The sequence below is a fragment of the Odocoileus virginianus genome, chromosome 7 (genome assembly GCF_023699985.2).
Source record: "Odocoileus virginianus isolate 20LAN1187 ecotype Illinois chromosome 7, Ovbor_1.2, whole genome shotgun sequence".
Lineage (NCBI taxonomy): Eukaryota > Metazoa > Chordata > Mammalia > Artiodactyla > Cervidae > Odocoileus > Odocoileus virginianus.
Genome location: NC_069680.1, coordinates 47,574,680 through 47,596,755, shown reverse-complemented (window position 1 = coordinate 47,596,755; position 22,076 = coordinate 47,574,680). Strand labels below are relative to the sequence as shown.

The 22,076-nt window shown below is 38.2% G+C and overlaps 1 protein-coding gene across 1 annotated transcript in view; it reads right to left on the bottom strand.

The window, feature by feature from the left end:
- The window catches only part of RELCH (RAB11 binding and LisH domain, coiled-coil and HEAT repeat containing), a 137,759-nt gene that overhangs the window by 83,937 nt on the left and 31,746 nt on the right, over window positions 1–22,076 (bottom strand). The window contains 1 exon segment of the mRNA XM_070469834.1: window positions 297–386. Coding sequence (XP_070325935.1) covers window positions 297–386 — 90 coding nt within the window.

The following is a 22,076-nucleotide window of genomic DNA, read 5'->3' as shown; positions in this document are numbered from 1 at the left end:
TTACACCTGCTTTACACCAGTTTTATAATTATATGGCTGTAAACTGTTAGCTGTAAGCCGAACTCAGTAGTTGTAGGCACACATAACCAAAAACTCAGAGCGTCACCAGGAAGAGCAGCTGGGGGTTGCTGAACATTCAGGAATGCTCCCTGAAGCCAATAAATTAGTAATATAACTTTGTATGATAACTGTCTAATTCTAGTCACATACTGAACTGTAGAAGAAAGAGAATTTTTCAAGTCATTTCATTATTTCTGCAATGTCAAAAACATCCAAATCTGTCTTTAGAATCTTACCTGCCACTCTCTCATCTGTTTCCCTGTTACCATCATCTGAATATCTTGCAAAGTCTAAAGAATCAAGGGTACTGATGCTCCCGGCTCGATCTGTAATAAATCAAAAACAGAAAAAAAAAAAAAAAAGAAAAGAAAAAGAAGAATTAAACAGCTTTTTATTTAAATGCCAAAATAAGGGACTGGAAATCAATTACCTATGATTTTTTTTTCCAGTTAATAAACTATGATTCTAAGGTATAGGAATTCTATTAAAACTATAAGGTAAAAATGCTCATACTAATTAAACTACTTTGAAGTAACTCGAGTTTCCCTGCCCAGATCTCTAACTCCTGAACAAGACACACACAGGGTATAATCTCTAACTCCTGAACAAGACACACACAGGGTATAATGCAACCAGCCCAGCTAAGGACAACAGAACTGCAAACAATTTGGATTTTATTCCAAGTCCAATGGAAAAACAACAGAAACACATGCATTTTTAGAAACTGGCTGCTGTAAGGAAAGTGGTTTGCAGAGAGACCAGCTCAGAGGCTATTATGTAAATCAACTATACTCCATTAAAAAATAAAAATTTAAAAAGAGAGGCTACTAGAGTCATGGAAGGGCTTCCCAGGTGGCATTAGTGGTTAAAAACAAAACAAAAAACAACAAAAAAAACACAAAAAACAAACCTGACTGCCAATGCAAGAGACATTAAGAGACTTGGGTTTGACCCCTGGGTCAGGAATATCCCCTGAGGAGGGCATGGCAACCCACTCCAGTATTCTTGCCTGGAGAATCCCATGGACAGAGGAGCCTGACCCTACAGTCCATAGGGTCACACAGAGTCGGACACGACTGAAGAGACTTAGCACAAACAAACAGCAACTAAACCACCACCAACACCGATATCTGCAACTTCATTTCAAATGCACAAAAAAATAAGATGAACTTTCAGATGGGTAGAGGATCAGAGGGTTGTATAAATCAGAGATAAAGCAATCATAGTAAAAATTTAATTGCATAATCGAGGTGGTAGATAAAGCAATCACAGTGAAAATTTAAAAGCATAATCAAGGTGGTAGATATCAGCTGTAAAAATTCTTTCCCACCTTTCTTAAGTTTTGAAATTTTCAAAAAAAATTTTGGAAAAAAAAAACTGGATGTACAAAGAGGACCAAAGAAAAAACCACATTGAAGTTAAATCCAGGATCCACTGACTCCTAGAATTTAATAACTGAAGTTGTAATACTGGGAAATAGCTATGATTTCTTAGTGTCTTACATGACAAAATAAATAATTTTGCTTCACTTCTACTGTTTGAAATGGAACCAAAGTTAGACAACGTGTCACAAAAAGAAAGGAAATATATTTCAAAATATAACAGATAAACTTCATAAGGCTTTTTACTTATACATCTTTTAAACAAGTAAAAATACAAAATGCTTGACTGGAATAGACCACTGACCTATGAATACATCTGCCTGGTAAATAACTAATATATACTATAAAATGGTGTTCTCAGATCACTGTATGTATACTACCTAAAATTTCCTGTTTTTTTTTTTTTTAATAATGACTTTTCTCCAATGATTTGTACCTTACTGCAAATAAGAGCTCCTTCCTCCAATTATATAAATACACATACTATAAATAATTGTAAAAATAGAGGTACATGGAAAAGTAGATAAACCATTCCAATCTTACTAAGATTGGAAACATGATCAGAGATTATTAATTTCCCCCTCCAGAATTTCTAGATATTCTTTTCTGAACTCTTTTCCCCATGTGTAAGTACACATATACATTTCTGCAAAAACAGAATGGATACTTGCATCTTTGTAACGTGCTTTTTAAAAATGAAGATCATGTAGTGAGATTTTGCCACACTGATAGGACGATGGATACATATTGCTTAGACTGCTTTCTAAATTAAGTAAGCACAGCAATCTGAGTTCCATCCACAGTATACAATAGCAGTTGTCAATGCTTGGTATTATTATTTTTAATCTCACCAATTTAACATATACTATAAAATTGTCTTATTTAATTATGCATCTCTTTGATTCCTGGTGAACTTGAACATTCTTTTAAAGATATAATGGCCATCTACCTTTTTTGGGTGTATGTGTGCAAATTTTCTATTCACTTTTCTTTGACCATGTAACTAACATCCAGATTTTCCTGGTAAGTTATTTTGCCATTACTGCCATAATCAGAAACTCCTCTTGAGTACTAGTCCCTCTGCTCACACTCACAAGCATGTTTGAGCTCCTCACTAGCTAGTCTCATGTCTCCAACCTGTGTATTAAAACATGTACACCCAGTAGGATAAATCTTTATCAACCAATATTCTGGTGGTGGTGTAGCAGACCTGACTGTTTGATTCCTGAGTTTCATGAATAGTGAAGTATGATGCTGGTTGTTGATTTCAGATATATATTTTTCTACATGTTAAGTATCTAATGTTAGTTTTCTAAGTATTTCTTTCTCTTTCTGGTATTTTCAATCAGACATACAGGCCTACTAAGTTAGAGCCTATTTGATCATCATACATTATTCCTCCATTATACTATTTCTCCAGAAGTTTGTAACAGGAAAGAGTCTTTGGGGAAAGCAAACGCAGTTTAATTTCTGTCTTGGTATTATTATGACCATTGAAAAATATATTCTAACTTTTTTTTTTTAGTTCCAAGTCAACAATTTTATATTCTCCAAGGAAAAAAAGCTTTAAAATCTTTTAAACTATAATAACAATAATGTCATAAAAGTAAAAGCAATCTCCTGATGTATTAAAATAATGCCTGATAATAAAACTTCTAGGTTAATGGTGAAAAGATTCTCCACCATGAGGGACACCCAGAGAGGTTCACAGAGTTACATGAAGAAGAGGAGAGGGAGGAGGGAGATAGAGATTACCAGGAGGAGAAAAAGGGGGACTCAAGAGGAGACAGATCTATGCAGCTTTCTGTTCCCAGTGTTCTCCATAGCCCAGACACCCACAGAGATTCACAGAATTGGATTGGGAAGAGAAGGGGGAGGGGGGAAATAGAGGTGATCTGAAGGAAAAAACGTAGAGTCAAAAGTGGGAGAGAGTAATCAACACACTCCTGAGTAAAAATGGGTACTAAATATTGGATTCTTAAATGTCCAAAATTCATATCAAATATTGAAAAACAAACATTAAAAATCTAGAGGTTAGACTCTTAAAAATACAATATTAAAAACAAAAACACAAAAAATTTTAGAAATATATATGAAGTTTGGTATAAAAATAGGGCCTCTGTTTTGTGTTTTTTTTTTTTTTTTTTTGCAAGGTTATAGTGAAATGAAAATGAAAATTAAGGAGTAATAGAGGAGTAATAGAGGACTTTAAAAGAAAATAAGAAAAAAAATTTCTAATTAAAAAAATAGTAAAAATACATGGAAATGAAAATGAAAGTTGAGGAGTAATAGGGAATTTTAAAAGAAAATACAAGAGAAAAAATAAAAAGAAAAGAAAAAAATTTGTTTTTAATTAAAGAAAAAAAAGTAAAAATATACCTAGGAAGTTCTCTGGAGCCGTTGCAGTCAGTGTGCGTATGGTTCAGTTTCAGAGAGCTCCTCGTTCCAGCTTACACTTCTCGATATCCATAGGCCCCTTCCAGTGTAGCCGGTGTTAACCTACAGGGATTTTAATCTGTTGCGACAGTCACTTCTGAAGCGGTTCCCTTTATTTGGCTTCTGTTTGCAAGTCTCTTCAGTGTCTAATTTCCGCCCTGACGCAGGCGGGTGGAAGTGGTCTCTTGTTTAGGTTCACTTGTTCAGTTGTGCTGCAGGGAGGGAGGAGCGATGCAGACAAATGTCACTGGCGTGTGTGAGGAGCACTCGCAGTGTTCTGGCCACACTGGGTTTGCCCCTGCTCACGGGTGTGTGCTTTCCTCATCTACACTGCTCAGGCTCCCGGCTGCTCTATATGGAGCGGGCCCTGCATTGTGTGCGGTTCCAGTTTTCGGGTATTCCACAAAAGTGAGGACTTGGGCCTGCGTTTTGTGCCTTCCCCAGCCCGAGCAGCTCAGGCCGCCAGGAGCTTGATGGGCACACTCTCCCCGGGTGCAGTGCGCCTTCTCCCCTCCGCAGTCCCAGCCTCTGCTTCCGGATGTGCCAGTCCGGTGCATGCGCCTTGTGTCTGTTCTTGGGAGCTGGCCTCTAGCCGCGACCCTCCCAGCAGATGTCGACCATCCAGAATCTCAGGAAGTCTTTGGTTAGAAACTGCAGGCCTGTTTGCAGTTTGGTAGGGGGTGCCATCTCTGGGGCCGAGTTTACCCCTTTCCCCTCCCCCGTGCCTCCTGCCTCCAGCGGGGGATGGACTGGTCTGCCACCAGCTAGCTCTTCTCTGGAATTGCTCAGTCCCTTTGTTCTGCGAACAGCAGGCAGTGTGTTTGCGCAGGTTAATTTTCTCTCTCTCTCTTGCTATCGCACAGTTTAAGTTGCTATCTTATGTTAGCTCCCTTCAATTGCCCTCAGGGCTTTCGGCCCCGGTCCTTACCCTAAGCAATGCCGCCTGCTCCTCTCCATTCCACCCCTACTTGCTGGTGGCAGATGTGGGCATCTGGGGTACTCTTCTGCTGGGAGTTGCTTTTAGGCATGTAATCTGTGGGTTTTATTTTTCCTCCCAGTTAGGTTTCCCTCCGAGATTCGAAAACTTCCCCCAAACCTGCCAGTGAGAGGGTTTCCTGGTGTTTGGAAACTTCCTCTATTATAACTCCCTTTCCGGGATGGGTCTCCATCCCTAGCTCTTTTGTCTCTCTTTTTATCTTGTATGTTTTGTCCTACCTCCTTTTGAAGACGATGGGCTGCTTTTCTAGGTGCCTGATGTCTTCTGCTAGCAGTCAGGAGTTGTTTTGTGAAGTTTGCTCAGTGTTCAAATGTTCTTTCGATGAATTTGTAGGGGAGAAAGTGGTCTCCCCGTCCTATTCCTCCGCCATCTTAGCTCCTCCTCCCCTGAAGAGGGTGTGGAGAAAAGGGAACCCTCTTACACTGTTGGTGGGAATGCAAACTAGTACAGCCGCTATGGAGAACAGTGTGGAGATTTCTTCAAAAACTGGAAATAGAACTGCCATATGACCCAGCAATCCCACTTCTGGGCATACACACTGAGAAAACCAGATCTGAAAGAGACACGTGCACCCCAATGTTCATCGCAGCACTGTTTATAATAGCCAGGACATGGAAGCAACCTAGATGCCCATCAGCAGACGAATGGATGAGGAAGCTGTGGTATATATATATACCATGGAATATTACTCAGCCATTAAAAAGAATTCATTTGAATCAGTTCTAATGAGATAGATGAAACTGGAGCCCATTATACAGAGTGAAGTAAGCCAGAAAGATAAAGACCAATACAGTATACTTACACATATATATGGAATTTAGAGTTTAGAAAGATGCTAACGATAACCCTATATGCAAAACAGAAAAAGAGACACAGATGTACAGAACAGACTTTTGGACTCTGTGGGAGAAGGCGAGGGTGGGATGTTTCGAGAGAACAGCATCGAAACATGTATATTATCAAGGGTAAAACAGATCACCAGCCCAGGTTGGATGCATGAGACAAGTGCTCAGGGCTGGTGCACTGGGAAGATCCAGAGGGATCGGGTGGAGAGGGAGGTGGGAGGGGGCATCGGGATGGGGAATTCATGTAAATCCATGGCTGATTCATGTCAATGTATGGCAAAAACCACTACAATATTATAAAGCAATTAGCCTCCAACTAATAAAAATAAATGGAAAAAATAAAATAATGCCATGTCAGAAAATAATTATTTATGGAAGAAAGTAATTTCAACTTTGATGGAGCTAACCTGTAACAGTTTGTATATAAAATATACTTTGGAATTTAAGACTAATAGGTAAGATTTTTTCAGTTTTTCCAGTAGTCATGTATGGATGTGAGAGTAGGACTATAAAGAAAGCTGAGCGCCGAAGAATTGATGCTTTTGAACTGTGGTGTTGGAGAAGACTCTTGAGAGTCCCTTGGACTGCAAGAAGATGCAACCAGTCCATCCTAAAGGAGATCAGTCCTGAGTGTTCATTGGAAGAACTGATGCTGAAGCTGAAACTCCAATACTTTGGCCACCTGATGCGATGAACTCACTCATTGGAAAAGACCCTGATGCTGTGAAAGATTGAAGGCAAGAGGAGAAGATAATGACAGAGGATGAGATAGTTGGATGGCATCAGCGACTTGATGGACATGAGATTGAGCAAGCTCCGGGAGTTGGTGATGGACAGGGAAGCCTGGCGTGCTACAATTCATGGGGTTGCAAAGAGTTGGACATGACTGAGTGACTGAACTGAACTGAGGTAAGATTATAGCTTCTAGATAAATAAGCTTCTTTGGATTCAGCTAGAATTCTTTTCCAGGGCAAGCACATACCTTTCCAAATACTCTGATATAAAAGAGGAAGAGTTTGGAAAAACTAGCCTCTTTTCTTAAGAAAGAAGCTATTACCACTTTCTAATATAAAGTATACCACAAAGCATTTCTTCAAATTCCAAGATTGTGTAACTTCTTAGTAATTCACTTTGTAACTCAGAAACTGAATGATCAGGGACTTTTGTCATAGCTGGCAAACCAGTAAAACCTGTATGTAAGTTTTAGTAGGCCTGAAAACTAAAATCATTAGACACAGTGTAACTATAAGGCATGCAGACTGATTTCATAAATTACTGTATGAGAGTAGTCTTATTTATATACATTTAATCTTTTAGTACTGATGACAGAATGTACTTTCACAATAGCTAAAAAAATTAGTTTCAGACTCTTGAAAAGCTATCTGTTATAGAAATTACATATCAATAGCACTGTAAAAGAAAAATGTATCAGAAAAATTGATCAGCTCCTGACTGGTAAAGAGCATTGATTAATTCAGTGAACATTCAATGAACAACTACTGTGTACCAGGTTAAAAACAGGAAAATACAATAAAGAATTAAAGAATAATTTTTAAAGGCTATAGATATAACTGATTCTGAAGAACAGACTTAAAATTTCTGAATACTTCTCTCTATACTGTTTACATTTTTTACAATTAATACTTTTTGTTAATATGGGCATTTTATAATTAAAAAGTCATTAAAGTACCCAATTACAATGAATGGATTTGAAGAAAATTAATGTCAAGCAATTATCTTTAAATTTCAATTTGCTTAGTAAAGATGATTTACTGAACTGCACCTGTGTCATGGGTTAGGGTTAAAGCAAAGAAAGAAGTATATAGTTTATAAATTCAGTAAATAGATAACAAATTTACCTTAAAAATAATTATATCTAAATTTGAGGTCATGCATAAACACTTTAGTATATTATCCACCTAAATTAAAAAATGGATCTTAGAAATCTGTCAATGGCAAAATTTACATTTAGATTTCCTGATCTTCAGTTCTTCTCTAACATGGGGACTCATTTCACTGGCCCTTATGTTCAAAATATTTGAGAGTTAGAGGGAATCTTAGAGACAGCCCAACCCCTCATCTTGACTAATAAGAAAACAGAGCTGTGGATTCATTCAGTGCATATTTACTAATCCATGGTGTGGAGGAGAAAGGTAAAAATTCAGTAAGACTTGGCTCTAGCCTTAAGTAAGCTTATAAACCACTGGAATTTAGTCATGTACACAGATAATGATGATACAATTAGACTACGCTAAAGGTTAAGCAAATTAACCTTTGTGAGAAGCTCGGGGTATAATTGAAGTCTCCCAGTTTCTTTTCTTTGTCTTTTCTTTTCTGTCTTTTCTTTGTCACAAGATTCCACAAAGTTAAACATCAAATTAAAAGACTTACACTTAGGAACAGGCGAACACCGAAACTTTACTGACAAATTATTCACTGAAGTTAAAATTTCTAGAGAGCCGATGACTAGACCATATGAACAGCTTGTCAGGTAAAGAGGAGGGTTATTATTAACAGCGTTACCTATTATTATATTTAACACTTTCTGACCACTTACTCTGTGCCAGATAGTTTTCACAGATAAACAGAAGCTGTTACCTTCTATATTTTACAGTAAAGGATAAAGAGACTATCCCAGACTCACGGAACTGGGAAGGAGCAGAGTAGAAATATGAACTCAAGCCCTTGGACGCCAAAGCCTGAGCTCTAAACCATTAGTTTCCTTGAGCAACGTGTAAAAGCATGCAGGTTCAGATCTCCTAGATACCAGCTAAGTTGGGCTTGATACCGTGAATGACCTCAGGAAGGTCAACCTGGACTCAACTTTCCTCAGGCTACAGAGGGAAAAGCTAATTTCACAAGGAATATTCCAAACTTACATATTTAAAGGATCCCAATACCTAAAGATCATCTCTTTAACATACCATCAACATTTATTCAAAGGCTTATTTGTCAGGCACAATATTAGGCACTGGTGACAAAAAGATAAATAAAATATGGTCTCTTTTTCTATATCCATGCTAAATAAATATTTACGAACTGCCTACTTTAGGCACCTGTGCCAGGTGTGAAAGAAGACAAAGATATATGAGACAGGAACCCCAACAAACACCTTTAAAAAAATCTAGTCAGCTAAAACATCATGGTACAAAAGTAAGAGCAACACTATCACAGTCACAAGTTTCATAAAAGTAATTTCCATAAGAGAGAGACAAAAAAGAAAACAAAAAACAAAGAAACCACAAGTTCCGAGGATTTAGAGACTACTTTGAGGAAGGAACATAAACTGGACCTTCCCTTAAAGATAAACAGAATCTGGAAAGAAGAAAAGAATGATGGAGGAAAAGAATATGAAGAGAAGGGAAAAGAATATGGACAAGAGCACAGAGACAAGAATATATAAACCAAGTTCAAGAAACACTAAGTACACAATGTGAGTGCAAGAAAGGCCTGTTTATGACAATGTGGATGGAAAACACAGGAAGAAACAAAGCTACAGGGAGAACTTTAAGGGGCATATTTATAATAAAGTATTTCAAGGTCATTTTTATCATATACTGTGCAAAAATGGGCAAAATTAAATTCCTAAACAGATTTGTAAATTCTTTTTTCTGCAATATATAACTCTGCTCATAAAAAAAGAGTTCCAAAAAACTGTCTTGGATGAGAGTGATTTTAAACGGTTTTAGCTAGAGTGACATGACCAAACTGCTTTTAAAATCAATTAAGGAGGGAGGAACCGATTAAAGGCACAGGAACCAGCGATAAGGCTAAAACTGAGGGTCCAGATGTGAGCTGAAGGCCTGAACTAAGGCAGCACACAAGCACAGAGCAGATGGATGGTTAGAAAGAACACAGAAAATAGGATGACATCACTTTGAGCAATATTAGCCACCTAATCAGGACCGGCTGGTTTCAAAAACAAATGAACATCATTTCTGACTGCTGAGGAAATCTGGAAGAAGGTTACACCCATGATGGCAACCATGGTCCCCTCTTAGAGGCTCAGTCATCTTCCATGACTAGACCAGAAACTGAGATGTAACCATGCAGCAAACCTTCGGGATTGAAAAAAATGAGGACATACTAATCCAACCTTTGTGGATTTCCATAGCTGAATTTCATTCAGCAGATTATTCTCCTTTGTCTTGGTGTGGTGCTACAGTTTATCATTTTATTTGTTAAATGATCAATATTATTCTACCTGACCTGCCCTCTGCATTAAAATGACTGGCTACTCTGAGTCAGTAAGATATACTCTGAATGGTTTACTAAGATACTTTGCCTGATCACATACTAAAATGATTCGAGAACATTTGCTTAACTGTGCTTTAAAATTGACAAAACAGCAGTTGTGGTGCAATGGAAAGAATGAAAACTTGGAAGCTGATGATCTGGTTTGGAATCCCAGTCTTGCCACTTAGGAACTTAAGACATGATACGTAGTAAAATCCAAAGGGCATACAAATAAAAGGTCAGCCCATCTTCAACCAGCCATCACCCTATGGGTCACCAATCATTGCTTAGACTCTTCTGTACATATCCTTTTAGAAATACGCTAGGCATAGACCAGTTTCTCCCTTTTTGTATGTCAATGGAAACAATTCACAAATATTGCCTGCATCCTAACTTGTTCAATTTATAATATATCTTATATCATTCCACATCAACACATATAGACCATTCTGTTTTAATTAACCAATCCCCCACTGTTGGACATTCAGGTCAGTTTTCAATCTTTGATACCTTTACTCGAATGTAGAAGATATTAAAAAAATCTAGGTTCAATAATTTTGATGCAAATGAGCTGGTCTATAATAAAATATGGAATGGAACTGGATACTAAGGAATATGCATTTTTTAAATGTGCTTGATACCACCAAATTACCAAAAGTATATAAGTATACATTTTACTTTCCAACCTTGGTATCATACATATTTTGATCAAAACTACACTCAGAAGACAACATTGTTTACAGAAAAAAAAAAAACCTGTTAGGAAGAGTTCAGTGAGACTGTAGACTCAAAACCCACCTATCAATACAAGCTACCTATTTGTTACAGACATCTTATTAGAAGGTTTAGGAGGCAAAAATCAGTATTCTTACTACTGTAACTTCAGTTCAGTTCAGTTCAGTCCCTCAGTCATGTCCAACTCTTTGCGACCCCATGAATCGCAGCACGTCAGGCCTCCCTGTCCATCACCAACTCCCGGAGTTTACTCAAACTCATGTCCATCGAGTCGGTAACTTACCACAATGCAAATATTAAACATTAAGAACATAATAAAATATGACTAATAGATTTTGGTGACATTCGTTACTCTCATCATCTCATTTTATACTCTTTGGACATTTCTCCTTACTCATACATCCATTCTCCACGCCCCCATCCCCCACACACACACACACACACAAGCTTTATTCCTTACAATGATTGTAAAGAATGCCTATAATCAGGAACTACTCTTGAATAAAAAAATTAGAAGCTTTTAAGGCTGCTGCTACATACTTCTCCAATGGTGATTCTACTTCTGCACATATATACAGAATATTTACAAGACTCCCCATACAGTGCAATGTGCAGTACAATACACTGTAATACTTATTACAGTGCAATAAGAAGCTATTGGTATAGTTATGTCTGCTTGAAACATGTCAAATGTATCCTAAAAGAGATCTTTGTCAACATGATAGTAAGAATTATCAACTGAGTCTCAAAATTTCCCTTCCAAATAAAACTCACCTTCAAGGTAAAATAGCAATAGGAGACTGAGAACAGAGAAACTGGTACAAACAGAGAAACTGGAACCAGAGAAACTGTGAGCAAAGAATGACATTTTTTGCTGCTGTCTTATGCAAATTTAATTAATAGATGATACAAGACAGATATTCAATATAAGGCAACAAAAAAGGCAGACATGTACCAAACACACATGCAGAAATAACTTAACGATGCAGAATATATTCTTTGTGTTCATATACCAGAGGGAAGATGGTATTGGTATTTCACATCACTAGAAACACCAAACTCGGTTTACACTGCACAGTTATAGGATTTGGTGTCAATTAATGGCAGAACACTGGAGCTGTAATTCCCATTACAAATGTTTCTTGTTTTGCTAGAATTCATTACATGCAAAATTTGACAAAAATACCTTAAATTGACTCAAAAAAGAAAAGTGCAAAGTATACCACCACATAACCACCACCTGATATGAACAACTGCTAACATTTTGCAAAATTTAAAAAGAAATACCTTAAAGTTCATGTCCCCAATGTTTCCTTCCTCAAGTGCAATCACAATAATGGATTCAGTGTGACTCTAGTTGATGTTTTTTAAACCTATAGCACATATCAGTTCAGTTCAGTTCAGTCGCTCAGTCATGTCTGACTCTTTGTGACCCCATGAATTGCAGCACGCCAGGCCTCCCTGTCTATCACCAGCTCCCAAAGTTTACTCAAACTCATGCCCATCGAGTCAGTGATGCCATCCAGCCTTCTCGTCCTCTGTCATCCCCTTCTCTTCCTGCCCCCAATCCCTCCCAGCATCAGGGTCTTTTCCAATGAGTCAACTCTTCGCATGAGGTGGCCAGAGTACTGGAGTTTCAGCTTCAGCATCAGTCCTTCCAATGAACACCCAGGACTGATTTCCTTTAGGATGCACTGGTTGGATCTCCTTGCAGTCCAAGGAACTCTCAAGAGTCTTCTCCAACAACACAGTTCAAAAGCATCAATTCTTCGGTGCTCAGCTTTCTTCACAGTCCGACTCTCACATCCATACATGACCACTGGAAAAACCATAGCCTTGACTAAATGGACCTTTGTTGGCAAAGTAATGTCTCTGCTTTTTAATATGTTATCTAGGTTGGTCATAACTTTCCTTCCAAGGAGTAAGTATCTTTTAATTTCATGGCTGCAATCACCATCTGCAGTGATTTTGGAGGCCCCCAAAATAAAGTTTGCCACTGATCCCACTGTTTCCCCATCTATTTGCCATGAAGTGATGGCACCAGATGCCATGATCTTAGTTTTCTGAATGTTGAGCTTTAAGCCAACTTTTTCACTCTCCTCTTTCCCTTTCATCAAGAGGCTTTTCAGTTCCTCTTCACTCTCTGCTATCAGGGTGGTGTCATCTGCATATCTGAGGCTATTGATATTTCTTCCAGCAATCTTGATTCCAGCTTGTGCTTCTTCCAGCCCAGCATTTCTCATGATGTACCCTGCATGTAATTTAAATAACCAGGGTGACAATATACAGCCTTGACGTACTCCTTTTCCTATTTGGAACCAGTCTGTTGGTCCATTCCCAGTTCTAACTGTTGCTTCCTGACCTGCATACAGTTTCTCAAGAGGCAGGTCAGGTGGTCTGGTATTCCCATCTCTTTCAGAATTTTCCACAGTTTATTGTGATCCACACAGTTGAAGGCTTTGGTGTAGTCAATAAAGTAGAAATAGATGTTTTTCTGGCACTCTCTTGCTTTTATGATGATCCAGTGGATATTGGCAATTTGATCTCTGGTTCCTCTGCCTTTTCTAAAACCAGCTTGAACATCTGGAAGTTACCCACAAATATATTGTTTTATGCATTTGAAAATGTACATAATGGCATAGAACTGTGTGTGATGCTTCACAACAGATGTGAGATCTGATTAAAGGCTGCTGAGATCTCCATTCTATGAATATACCGTAACTAATGTTTCCATTATGTATGGCCAAAAGAACTGCTTCCAAGATTGTACACACTTCAGTACGCACCCTCGTAAGTTCCAGATAAATAGTTATATGTGGAAAAGCTGGGTTAACTGGTGTGCACCATCTTCAGTTTTATTGTGTTTTATCAAAACATTTTCCACAGTAGTTGTACTGACACTTCTACTGGTAGCACAAGAGTGCCTGCTTCCTCCATATCAGGAATACTAAGTGTCAGACCTCTTCATATTTTGCCAAAAGATTAGGTATAGGTATTATGCATTTCCCTGATTAGTAGTGAACTTGAGCAACTTTTCATTGGTTTGTTTCTGCCTATTTTTCAATAGGTTATTTTTCTTTCCCTTACTCTGCAGGCATTCTATACAGATTCTATATTTGAAATACTTTTTGACTATTATATATATGTGCCAAATATGTACTCCTAGTCTATGGCTTGTCTTTTACTTTATCTTTTCATATACAGGAATTTTAATTGTGATACAAATATATCAATCTCTTCAAAGTCTACAATTTTTATGTGTAAGAAATCTTACCTCAAGGTCATAAATATGTTTAATATTTCCTTCAAAAAGTCTTCAAGCTCCATTTCCCACATTTAGTATTTCAATTCATTTGGAAACTTTGTTTTGATGTGTGTATGTATATGGCAGGAGAGAAAGAAATAACTTCCCTCTAGAAGGAGAAAAATGTATTGAATAGTCAGTCTACCCTTTCCTCCTTTATCTGACTCTCTTTCTTATACAAAAGATTCACTGAGCTTGTTTCGGGCCTATAATCTCTTTCTTCAATCTGTCTACCTCTGCTTGCCTTTGCTTTTAAAATAAAATTTTGTAGATAGCAACATATTTTGGTTTTAAAAAAATCTTCAGTTCAGTTCAGTCGTGTCCAACTCTTTGCGACCCCATGAATCGCAGCACGCCAGGCCTCCCTGTCCATCACCAACTCCCAGAGTTTACTCAAACCCATGTCCATTGAGTCAGTGATGCCATCCAGCCATCTCATCCTCTGTCATCCCCTTCTCCTCCTGCCCTCAATCTTTCCCAGCATCAGGGTCTTTTCCAATGAGTCAACTCTTCACATCAGGTGGCCAAAGTATTAGAGTTTCAGCTTCAGCATCAGTTCTTCCAATGAACACTCGGGACTGATCTCCTTTAGGATGGACTGGTTGTATATCCTTGCACTCCAAGGGACTCTCAAAAGTCTTTTCCAACACCACAGTTCAAAAGCATCAATTCTTTGGTGCTCAGCTTTCTTTATAGTCCAACTCTCACATCCATACATGACTACTGGAAAAACCATAGCCTTGACTAGATGGACCTTTGTTGGCAAAGTATTGTCTCTGCTTTTTAATATGCTATCTAGGTTGGTCATAACTTTCCTTCCAAGGAGCAAGCGTCTTTTAATTTCATGGCTGCAGTGTCACCATCTGCAGTGATTTTGAAGCCCAAGAAAATAAAGTCTCGCACTGTTTCCACTGTTTCCCCATCTATTTGCCATGAAGTGATGGGACCAGATGACATGATCTTTGTTTTCTGAAAGTTGAGTTTTAAGCCAGCTTTTTCATTCTCCTCTTTCACTCTCATCAAGAGGCTCTTTAGTTTCTCTTCGCATTCTGCCATAAGGGTGGTGTCATCTGCATATCTGAGGTTACTGATATTTCTCCTGGCAATCTTGATTTCAGCGTGTGCTTCATCCACCCCAGCATTTTGCATGATGTACTTGGCACAGAAGTTAAATAAGCAAGATGACAATATACAGCCTTGACATACTCCTTTCCCAATTTGGTACCAGTCTGTTGTTCCATGTCCAGTTCTATCTGTTGCTTCCTGACCTGCATACAGATTTCTCAGGAGGCAGGTAAGGTGGTCCAGTATTCCCATCTCTTTTAGAATTTTCCACAGTTTGTTGTGATCCATGCAGTCAAATGCTTTGGCATGGTCAATAAAGCAGAAGTAGATGTTTTTCTGGAATTCTCTTGCTTTTTCTATGATCCAACAGATATCCATTATTCCTGCTTAATGCTATAAATCAGTACTGTCAGATATCACCTATCTTTCTCAGTCGTTTATCATCAGCAAATATGATCTAGTCTCCCCTGTTTCATATATATTTTCTTACAAAACAAAGAAGTTACTATCAAATGAGTTTTTGTAGTCTTCTCACATATATACCTTCACGTGAACGTCATTAAAGCTCCATAACCAGCACTGGACAGAAATTATTACTGTGCTTTACACAGAATAAGAAAGCTCTGAAAGTCTAAGTAATTAACCCAAGGTAATAGAGCTATAGGTGGCAGAGCAGAACTGAAGATCAGACATCAGTACTGCAAGTTCAGTGGTCTTCAAAAAATAGGCCAAGTTCACTTTCACTTTCAAAAGTATAGGTGGTACACACTGGCACAGACATACTATTGTTTTATCAGCCACACAACTTTCCACAGTTACTCTTCTACCAAGCTCATATTTCTCTATTTTATTCACACCAATGTGAGAGATCTGTCACATAGCTTGCTATAATACAAATACATCAGCACTAGGACATTCTTCTTGATCCTGTTATAGTTACCTTTTGCTGAATCTTAGTAAATACCATTGCTGTATTCAATTATATCAAGTATTCACTTCTCAGAAATCCAAAGAATCTATTTTTAAAGTAAATTAGACAATTTACATCCAACTTGTTCAGATTGTTCTGTGCAGATTTCCTTAGTTTGTAGAAACTATATGCACATATGGAATTGGAGAGTTATCAGTTTCCCATGCTCCAGTGAAATGGGGCCAGAACCACTTTTAAAAGTTAATCACAGGTACAAACTTCCAACAAGATAAGTCTTGGGGATGAAGTGTACAGCATGGTGGCCATAGTTAACAATATTGTTTTGTGTATTTCAAAGCTGCTCAGAGAGTACATCACAGAAGTTCTCATCAAAGGAAAAAACAAACAGACAAACTGTAACTGTGTGATGATGGGTGCTAACTAAACTTACTGTGGTGATCATTTCAAAATACAGACATGTATCAAATCATCCTGCTGGACACCTAAAACTAGTAAAACATCACAACGATTACATCTCAAAAAAAGGTTAATGGTAATATTGCCACAAACATTCCCATGATAAGGGAGTTGAAGCAGATCAATCCTAAACTAATGTAAATCCCCCAAAAGTCAACCAAAGAGGCATCATGTTCAAAATATGGCCAAACAGTAGAACACAATTTATTTAAGTATCAACAAGTATGTTTTTAGTATAAATAATTTAGAAACCACATTTTATCATCAACTCTTACAGTACAGATGTGTGTGTTGTGTGTGTTTAGTTAGTTACAGTACATATACTTAGAAGCCAATAAAAACAACTACCCGAAGGAGAAAAAATAGGCTATTAATATTTAAGGCCCTTCTCAGTCGATATTTACAATTTGTATAATATCTTCTACTTGCATTCATTTCTTTATTATTATATAATGTCCTTGTTTAGGACTGGCCCATCCCCCGCCAGAGGCAGGAGGCAGGGGCGAGCAGAAAGGGCCAAACTTGGCCCCAGAGACGGCATCCCCTACCAAATGGCTAACAGGCTTCTAGCTTCTAACCAAAGACTTCCTGAGATTCTGGATGGTCGACATCTGCCAGGAAGGTCACAGCCAGAAACCAGCTTCCCAGAAGGGACACAAGGGGCACCCAACTGGCCCGCCCGGAAACTGAGGCTGGAACCTCAGAGGGGATAAGGCGCACTGCACCCAGGGAGAGTGCACTCATCTAGCTCCTGGCTCCCGAGCTGCTCCGACCGGGGAAAGCACAAAATGCAGGCCCAACCGAGTCTACGTCTTTGTGGAGTACCTGAAAACCTGAATCTGAGCAGCTTAGGCCTGGAAAGTGCACGCAACTCAGGACCCACTCCCTCTAGAGCAGCCTGGAGCCTGAGCAGTGTAGATGGGGAAAGCACATGCTGCGAGTGGGGGCAAACCCAGTGTGGCCGAAACATTGCGAGTGCTCCCCACACATGCCAGCGATTTTTGTCTGCAGTGCCCCTCCCTCCCCACAGCATGACTGAACAAGCAAACCTAAACAAGAGACCACCTCAGCCCACTTGTGTCAGGGCAGAAATTAGACACTGAGGAGACCTGCAAACAGAAGCTAAATAAACACAGGGAACTGCTTTAGAAGTGACAGGTGCAACAGATTAAAATCCCTGTAGTTAACACTGACTACACCAGAAGGGGCCTATAGATATCGAGAAGTGTAAGCTGGAACAAGGAGCTATCTGAAACTGAACCAAACCCACACTGCCTGCAACAGCTCCAGAGAAATTCCTAGATATATTTTTACTATTATTATTTTTTAATTAAAAACTTTTTTCTCTTTCTTTTTTTTTAAAGTCCTCTATTACTCCTTAATTTTCATTTTTATAACCCACTATAACCTGGCAAAAAAAAAAAGAAAAAAAGGACCCTATTTTTAAACAAACTTCATATTTATTTCTTAAATTTTATGTGTTTCTGTGGTTTTTTAATATTGTATTTTTCAGAGTCTAACCTCTACTCTAGATTTTTAATCTTTGTTTTTCAGTATTTGATATCAATTTTGGACATTTAAGAATCCAACCTTCAGTACCCATTTTTACTCAGGAGTGTGATTACAGGTTTGATCACTGTCTCCCCCTTTTGACTCCCTTTTTTTCTCACCCAGATCACGTCTATTTCCTCCCTCCCCCTTCTCTTCTCAATCCAATTCTGTGAATCTCTGTGGGTATTCTGGGCTGTGGAGAACACTTAGGGAACAGAGTATAACCTAGATCTGTCTCTCTTCTCTCGAGTCCCCCCTTTTTCTCCTCCTGCTCACCTCGATCTCCTTCCTCCCTCTCCTCTTCTTCATGTAACTCTGTGAACCTCTCTGGGTGTCCCTCACTGTGGAGAATCCTTTCACCATTAACCTAGAAGTTTTATTATCAGTGCTGTATGAATGGAGAAGTCTTGAGGCTACTGGAAGAATAAGACTGAAATCCATAGTCAAGAGGCTTAAGCCCAAAACCCGAGAACACCAGAGAACTCCAGACTACAGGGTACATTAATTAATAAGAGGTCATCCAAAAGCCTCCATACCTACACTGAAACCAACCACCACCCAAAGCCAATAAGTTCCAGAGTAAGACATACCATGCAAATTCTCCAGCACCGCAGGAACGTAGCCCTGAGCATCAATATACAGGCTGCCCAAAGTCACACCAAACCCAAAGAACCATCTCAAAACTCACTACTGGACATTCCATTTCACTCCTGAGAGAAGAAATCCAGTTCCACCCACCATAACACGGACACAATCTTCCCCAACCAACAAACCTCGACAAGCCAAGCATCCAGCCCCACCCACTGGGAGAAACCTCCACAATAAAAAGGAACCACAGACTACCAGAATACAGAAAAGCCACCCCAAACACAGCAATCTAAATAAGATGAAAAGGCAGAGAAATACCCAACAGGTAAAGGAACATGAAAAATGCCCACCAAGTCAAACAAAAGAGGAGGAGATAGGGAATCTACCTGAAAAAGAATTTAGAATAGTGATAACAAAAATGATCCAAAATCTTGAAAACAAAATAGAGTTACAGATAAATAACCTGGAGATAAGGATTGAGAAGATGCAAGAAATGTTTAACAAGGACCTAGAAGAAATAAAAAAGAGTCAATTAAAAATGAATAATGCAATAAATGAGATCAAAAACACTCTGAAGGGAACCAACAGTAGAATAATGGAGGCAGAAGATAGGATAAGTGAGGTAGAAGATAAAATGGTGGAAATAAATGAAGCAGAGAGGAAAAAAGAAAAAAGAATCAAAAGAAATGAGGACAACCTCAGTGACCTCTGGGACAATGTGAAATGCCCCAACATTCGAATCATAGGAGTCCCAGGAGAAGACGACAAAAAGAAAGGTCATGAGAAGATACTCGAGGAGATAATAGCTGAAAACTTCCCCAAAATGGGGAAGGAAATAGCCACCCAAGTCCAAGAAACCCAGAGAGTCCCAAACAGGATAAACCCAAGGCGAAACACTCCAAGACACGTATTAGTCAAATTAACAAAGATCAAACACAAAGAACAAATATTAAAAGCAGCAAGCGAGAAACAACAAATAACACACAAGGGGATTCCCATAAGGATAACAGCTGATCTTTCAATAGAAACTCTTCAGGCCAGAAACGAATGGCAGGACATACTTAAAGTAATGAAAGAGAATAAACTACAACCCAGATTACTGTACCCAGCAAGAATTTCATTCAAATATGAAGGAGAAATCAAAAGCTTCACAGACAAGCAAAAGTTGAGAGAATTCAGCACCACCAAACCAGCTCTTCAACAAATTCTAAAGGATCTTCTATAGACAGGAAACATAGAAAGGCTGTGTGAATGTGAACCCAAAACAACAAAGCAAATAGCAATGGGACCATTCTTATCAACAGTTACCTTAAATGTAAATGGGTTGAATGCCCCAACCAACAGCCCCAACAGGCTGAATGGATACAAAAGCAAGACCCCTATATATGCTGTGTACAAGAGACCCACCTCAAAGCAAGGGACACATACAGACTGAAAGTGAAGGGCTGGAAAAAAATAATTCATGCAAACGGAGACCAAAAGAAAGCAGGAGTTGCAATATTTATATCAGGTAAAATAGACTTCAAAATAAAGACTGTGAAAAGAGACAAAGAAGGACACTACATAATGATCAAAGGATCAATCCAAGAAGAAGATATAACAATTATAAATACATATGCACTCAACATAGGAGCACCACAATATGTAAGGCAAATGCTAACAAGAATGAAGGGGGAAATTAACAATAACACAATAATAGTGGGAGACTTTAATACGCCACTAACACCTATGGACAGATCAACTAAACAGAAAATTAACAAGGAAACACACACTTTAAATGACACAATGGACCAGCTAGACCTAATTGATATCTATAGGACATTTCACCCCAAAACAATCAATTTCACCTTTTTCTCAAGTGCACATGGAACCTTCTCCAGAATACATCACATCCTAGGCCATAAATCTAGCCTTGGTAAATTCAAAAAAATTGAAATCATTCCAGTCATCTTTTCTGACCACAATGCAGTAAAATTAGATCTTAATTACCAGAAAAAAAACTATTAAAAATTCCAACATATGGAGGCTAAATAACACTCTTCTGAATAACCAACAAACCATAGAAGAAATCAAAAAAGATATCAAAATCTGCATAGAAATGAATGAAAATGAAAACACAACAACCCAAAACCTACGGGACACTGTAAAAGCAGTGCTAAGGGGAAGGTTCATAGCAATACAGGCTTACCTCAAGAAACAAGAAAAAAGTCAAATAAATAACCTAACTCTACACCTAAAGCAACTAGAAAAGGAAGAAATGAAGAACCTCAGGGTTAGTAGAAGAAATATTAAAAATTAGGGCAGAAATAAATGCAAAAGAAACAAGAGACCATAGCAAAAATTAACAAAAGCTAAAAGCTGGTTTTTTGAAAAGGTAAATAAAATTGACAAACCGTTAGCCAGACTCATCAAGAAACAAAGGGAGAAGAACCAAATCAACAAAATTAGAAATGAAAATGGAGAGATCACAACAGACAACACTGAAATACAAAGGATCATAAGAGACTACTACCAGCAGCTCTATGCCAATAAAATGGACAACTTGGAAGAAATGGACAAATTCTTAGAAAAGTATAACTTTCCAAAACTGAACCAGGAAGAAATAGAAGATCTTAACAGACCCATCACAAGAATGGGAATCGAAATTGTAATCAGAAATCTTCCAGCAAACAAAAGCCCAGGACCAGATGGCTTCACAGCTGAATTCTACCAAAAATTTAGAGAAAAGCTAACCTATCTTACTCAAACTCTTCCAGAAAATTGAAGAAGGTAAACTTCCAAACTCATTCTAAGAGGCCACCATCACCCTAATACCAAAACCAGACAAAGATGCCACAAAAAAAGAAAAATACAGGCCAATATCACTGATGAACATAGATGCAAAAATCCTTAAGAAAATTCTAGCCAACAAAATCCAACAACATATTAAAAAGATCATACATCATGACCAAGTGGGCTTTATCCCAGGAATGCAAGGATTCTTTAATATCTGCAAATCAATCAATGTAATACACCACATTAACAGACTGAAAGATAAAAACCATATGATTATCTCAATAGATGCAGAAAAAGCCTTTGACAAAATTCAACATCCATTTATGATAATAAAAAAAAAACTCTCCAGAAAGCAGGCATAGAAAGAACATACCTCAACATAATAAAAGCTATATATGACAAACCCACAGCAAACATTATCCTCAATGGTGAAAAATTGAAAGCATTTCCCATAAAGTCAGAAACAAGACAAGGGTGCCCACTCTCACCACTACTATTCAACATAGTTTTGGAAGTGTTGGCCACAGCAATCAGAGCAGAAACAGAAATAAAAGGAATCCAGATAGGAAAAGAAGAAGTAAAACTCTCACTGTTTGCAGATGACATGATTCTCTACATAAAAAGCCCTAAAGACTCTACCAGAAAATCACTAGAGCTAATCAATGAATAGAGTAATGTTGCAAGATATAAAATTAACACACAGAAACCCCTTGCA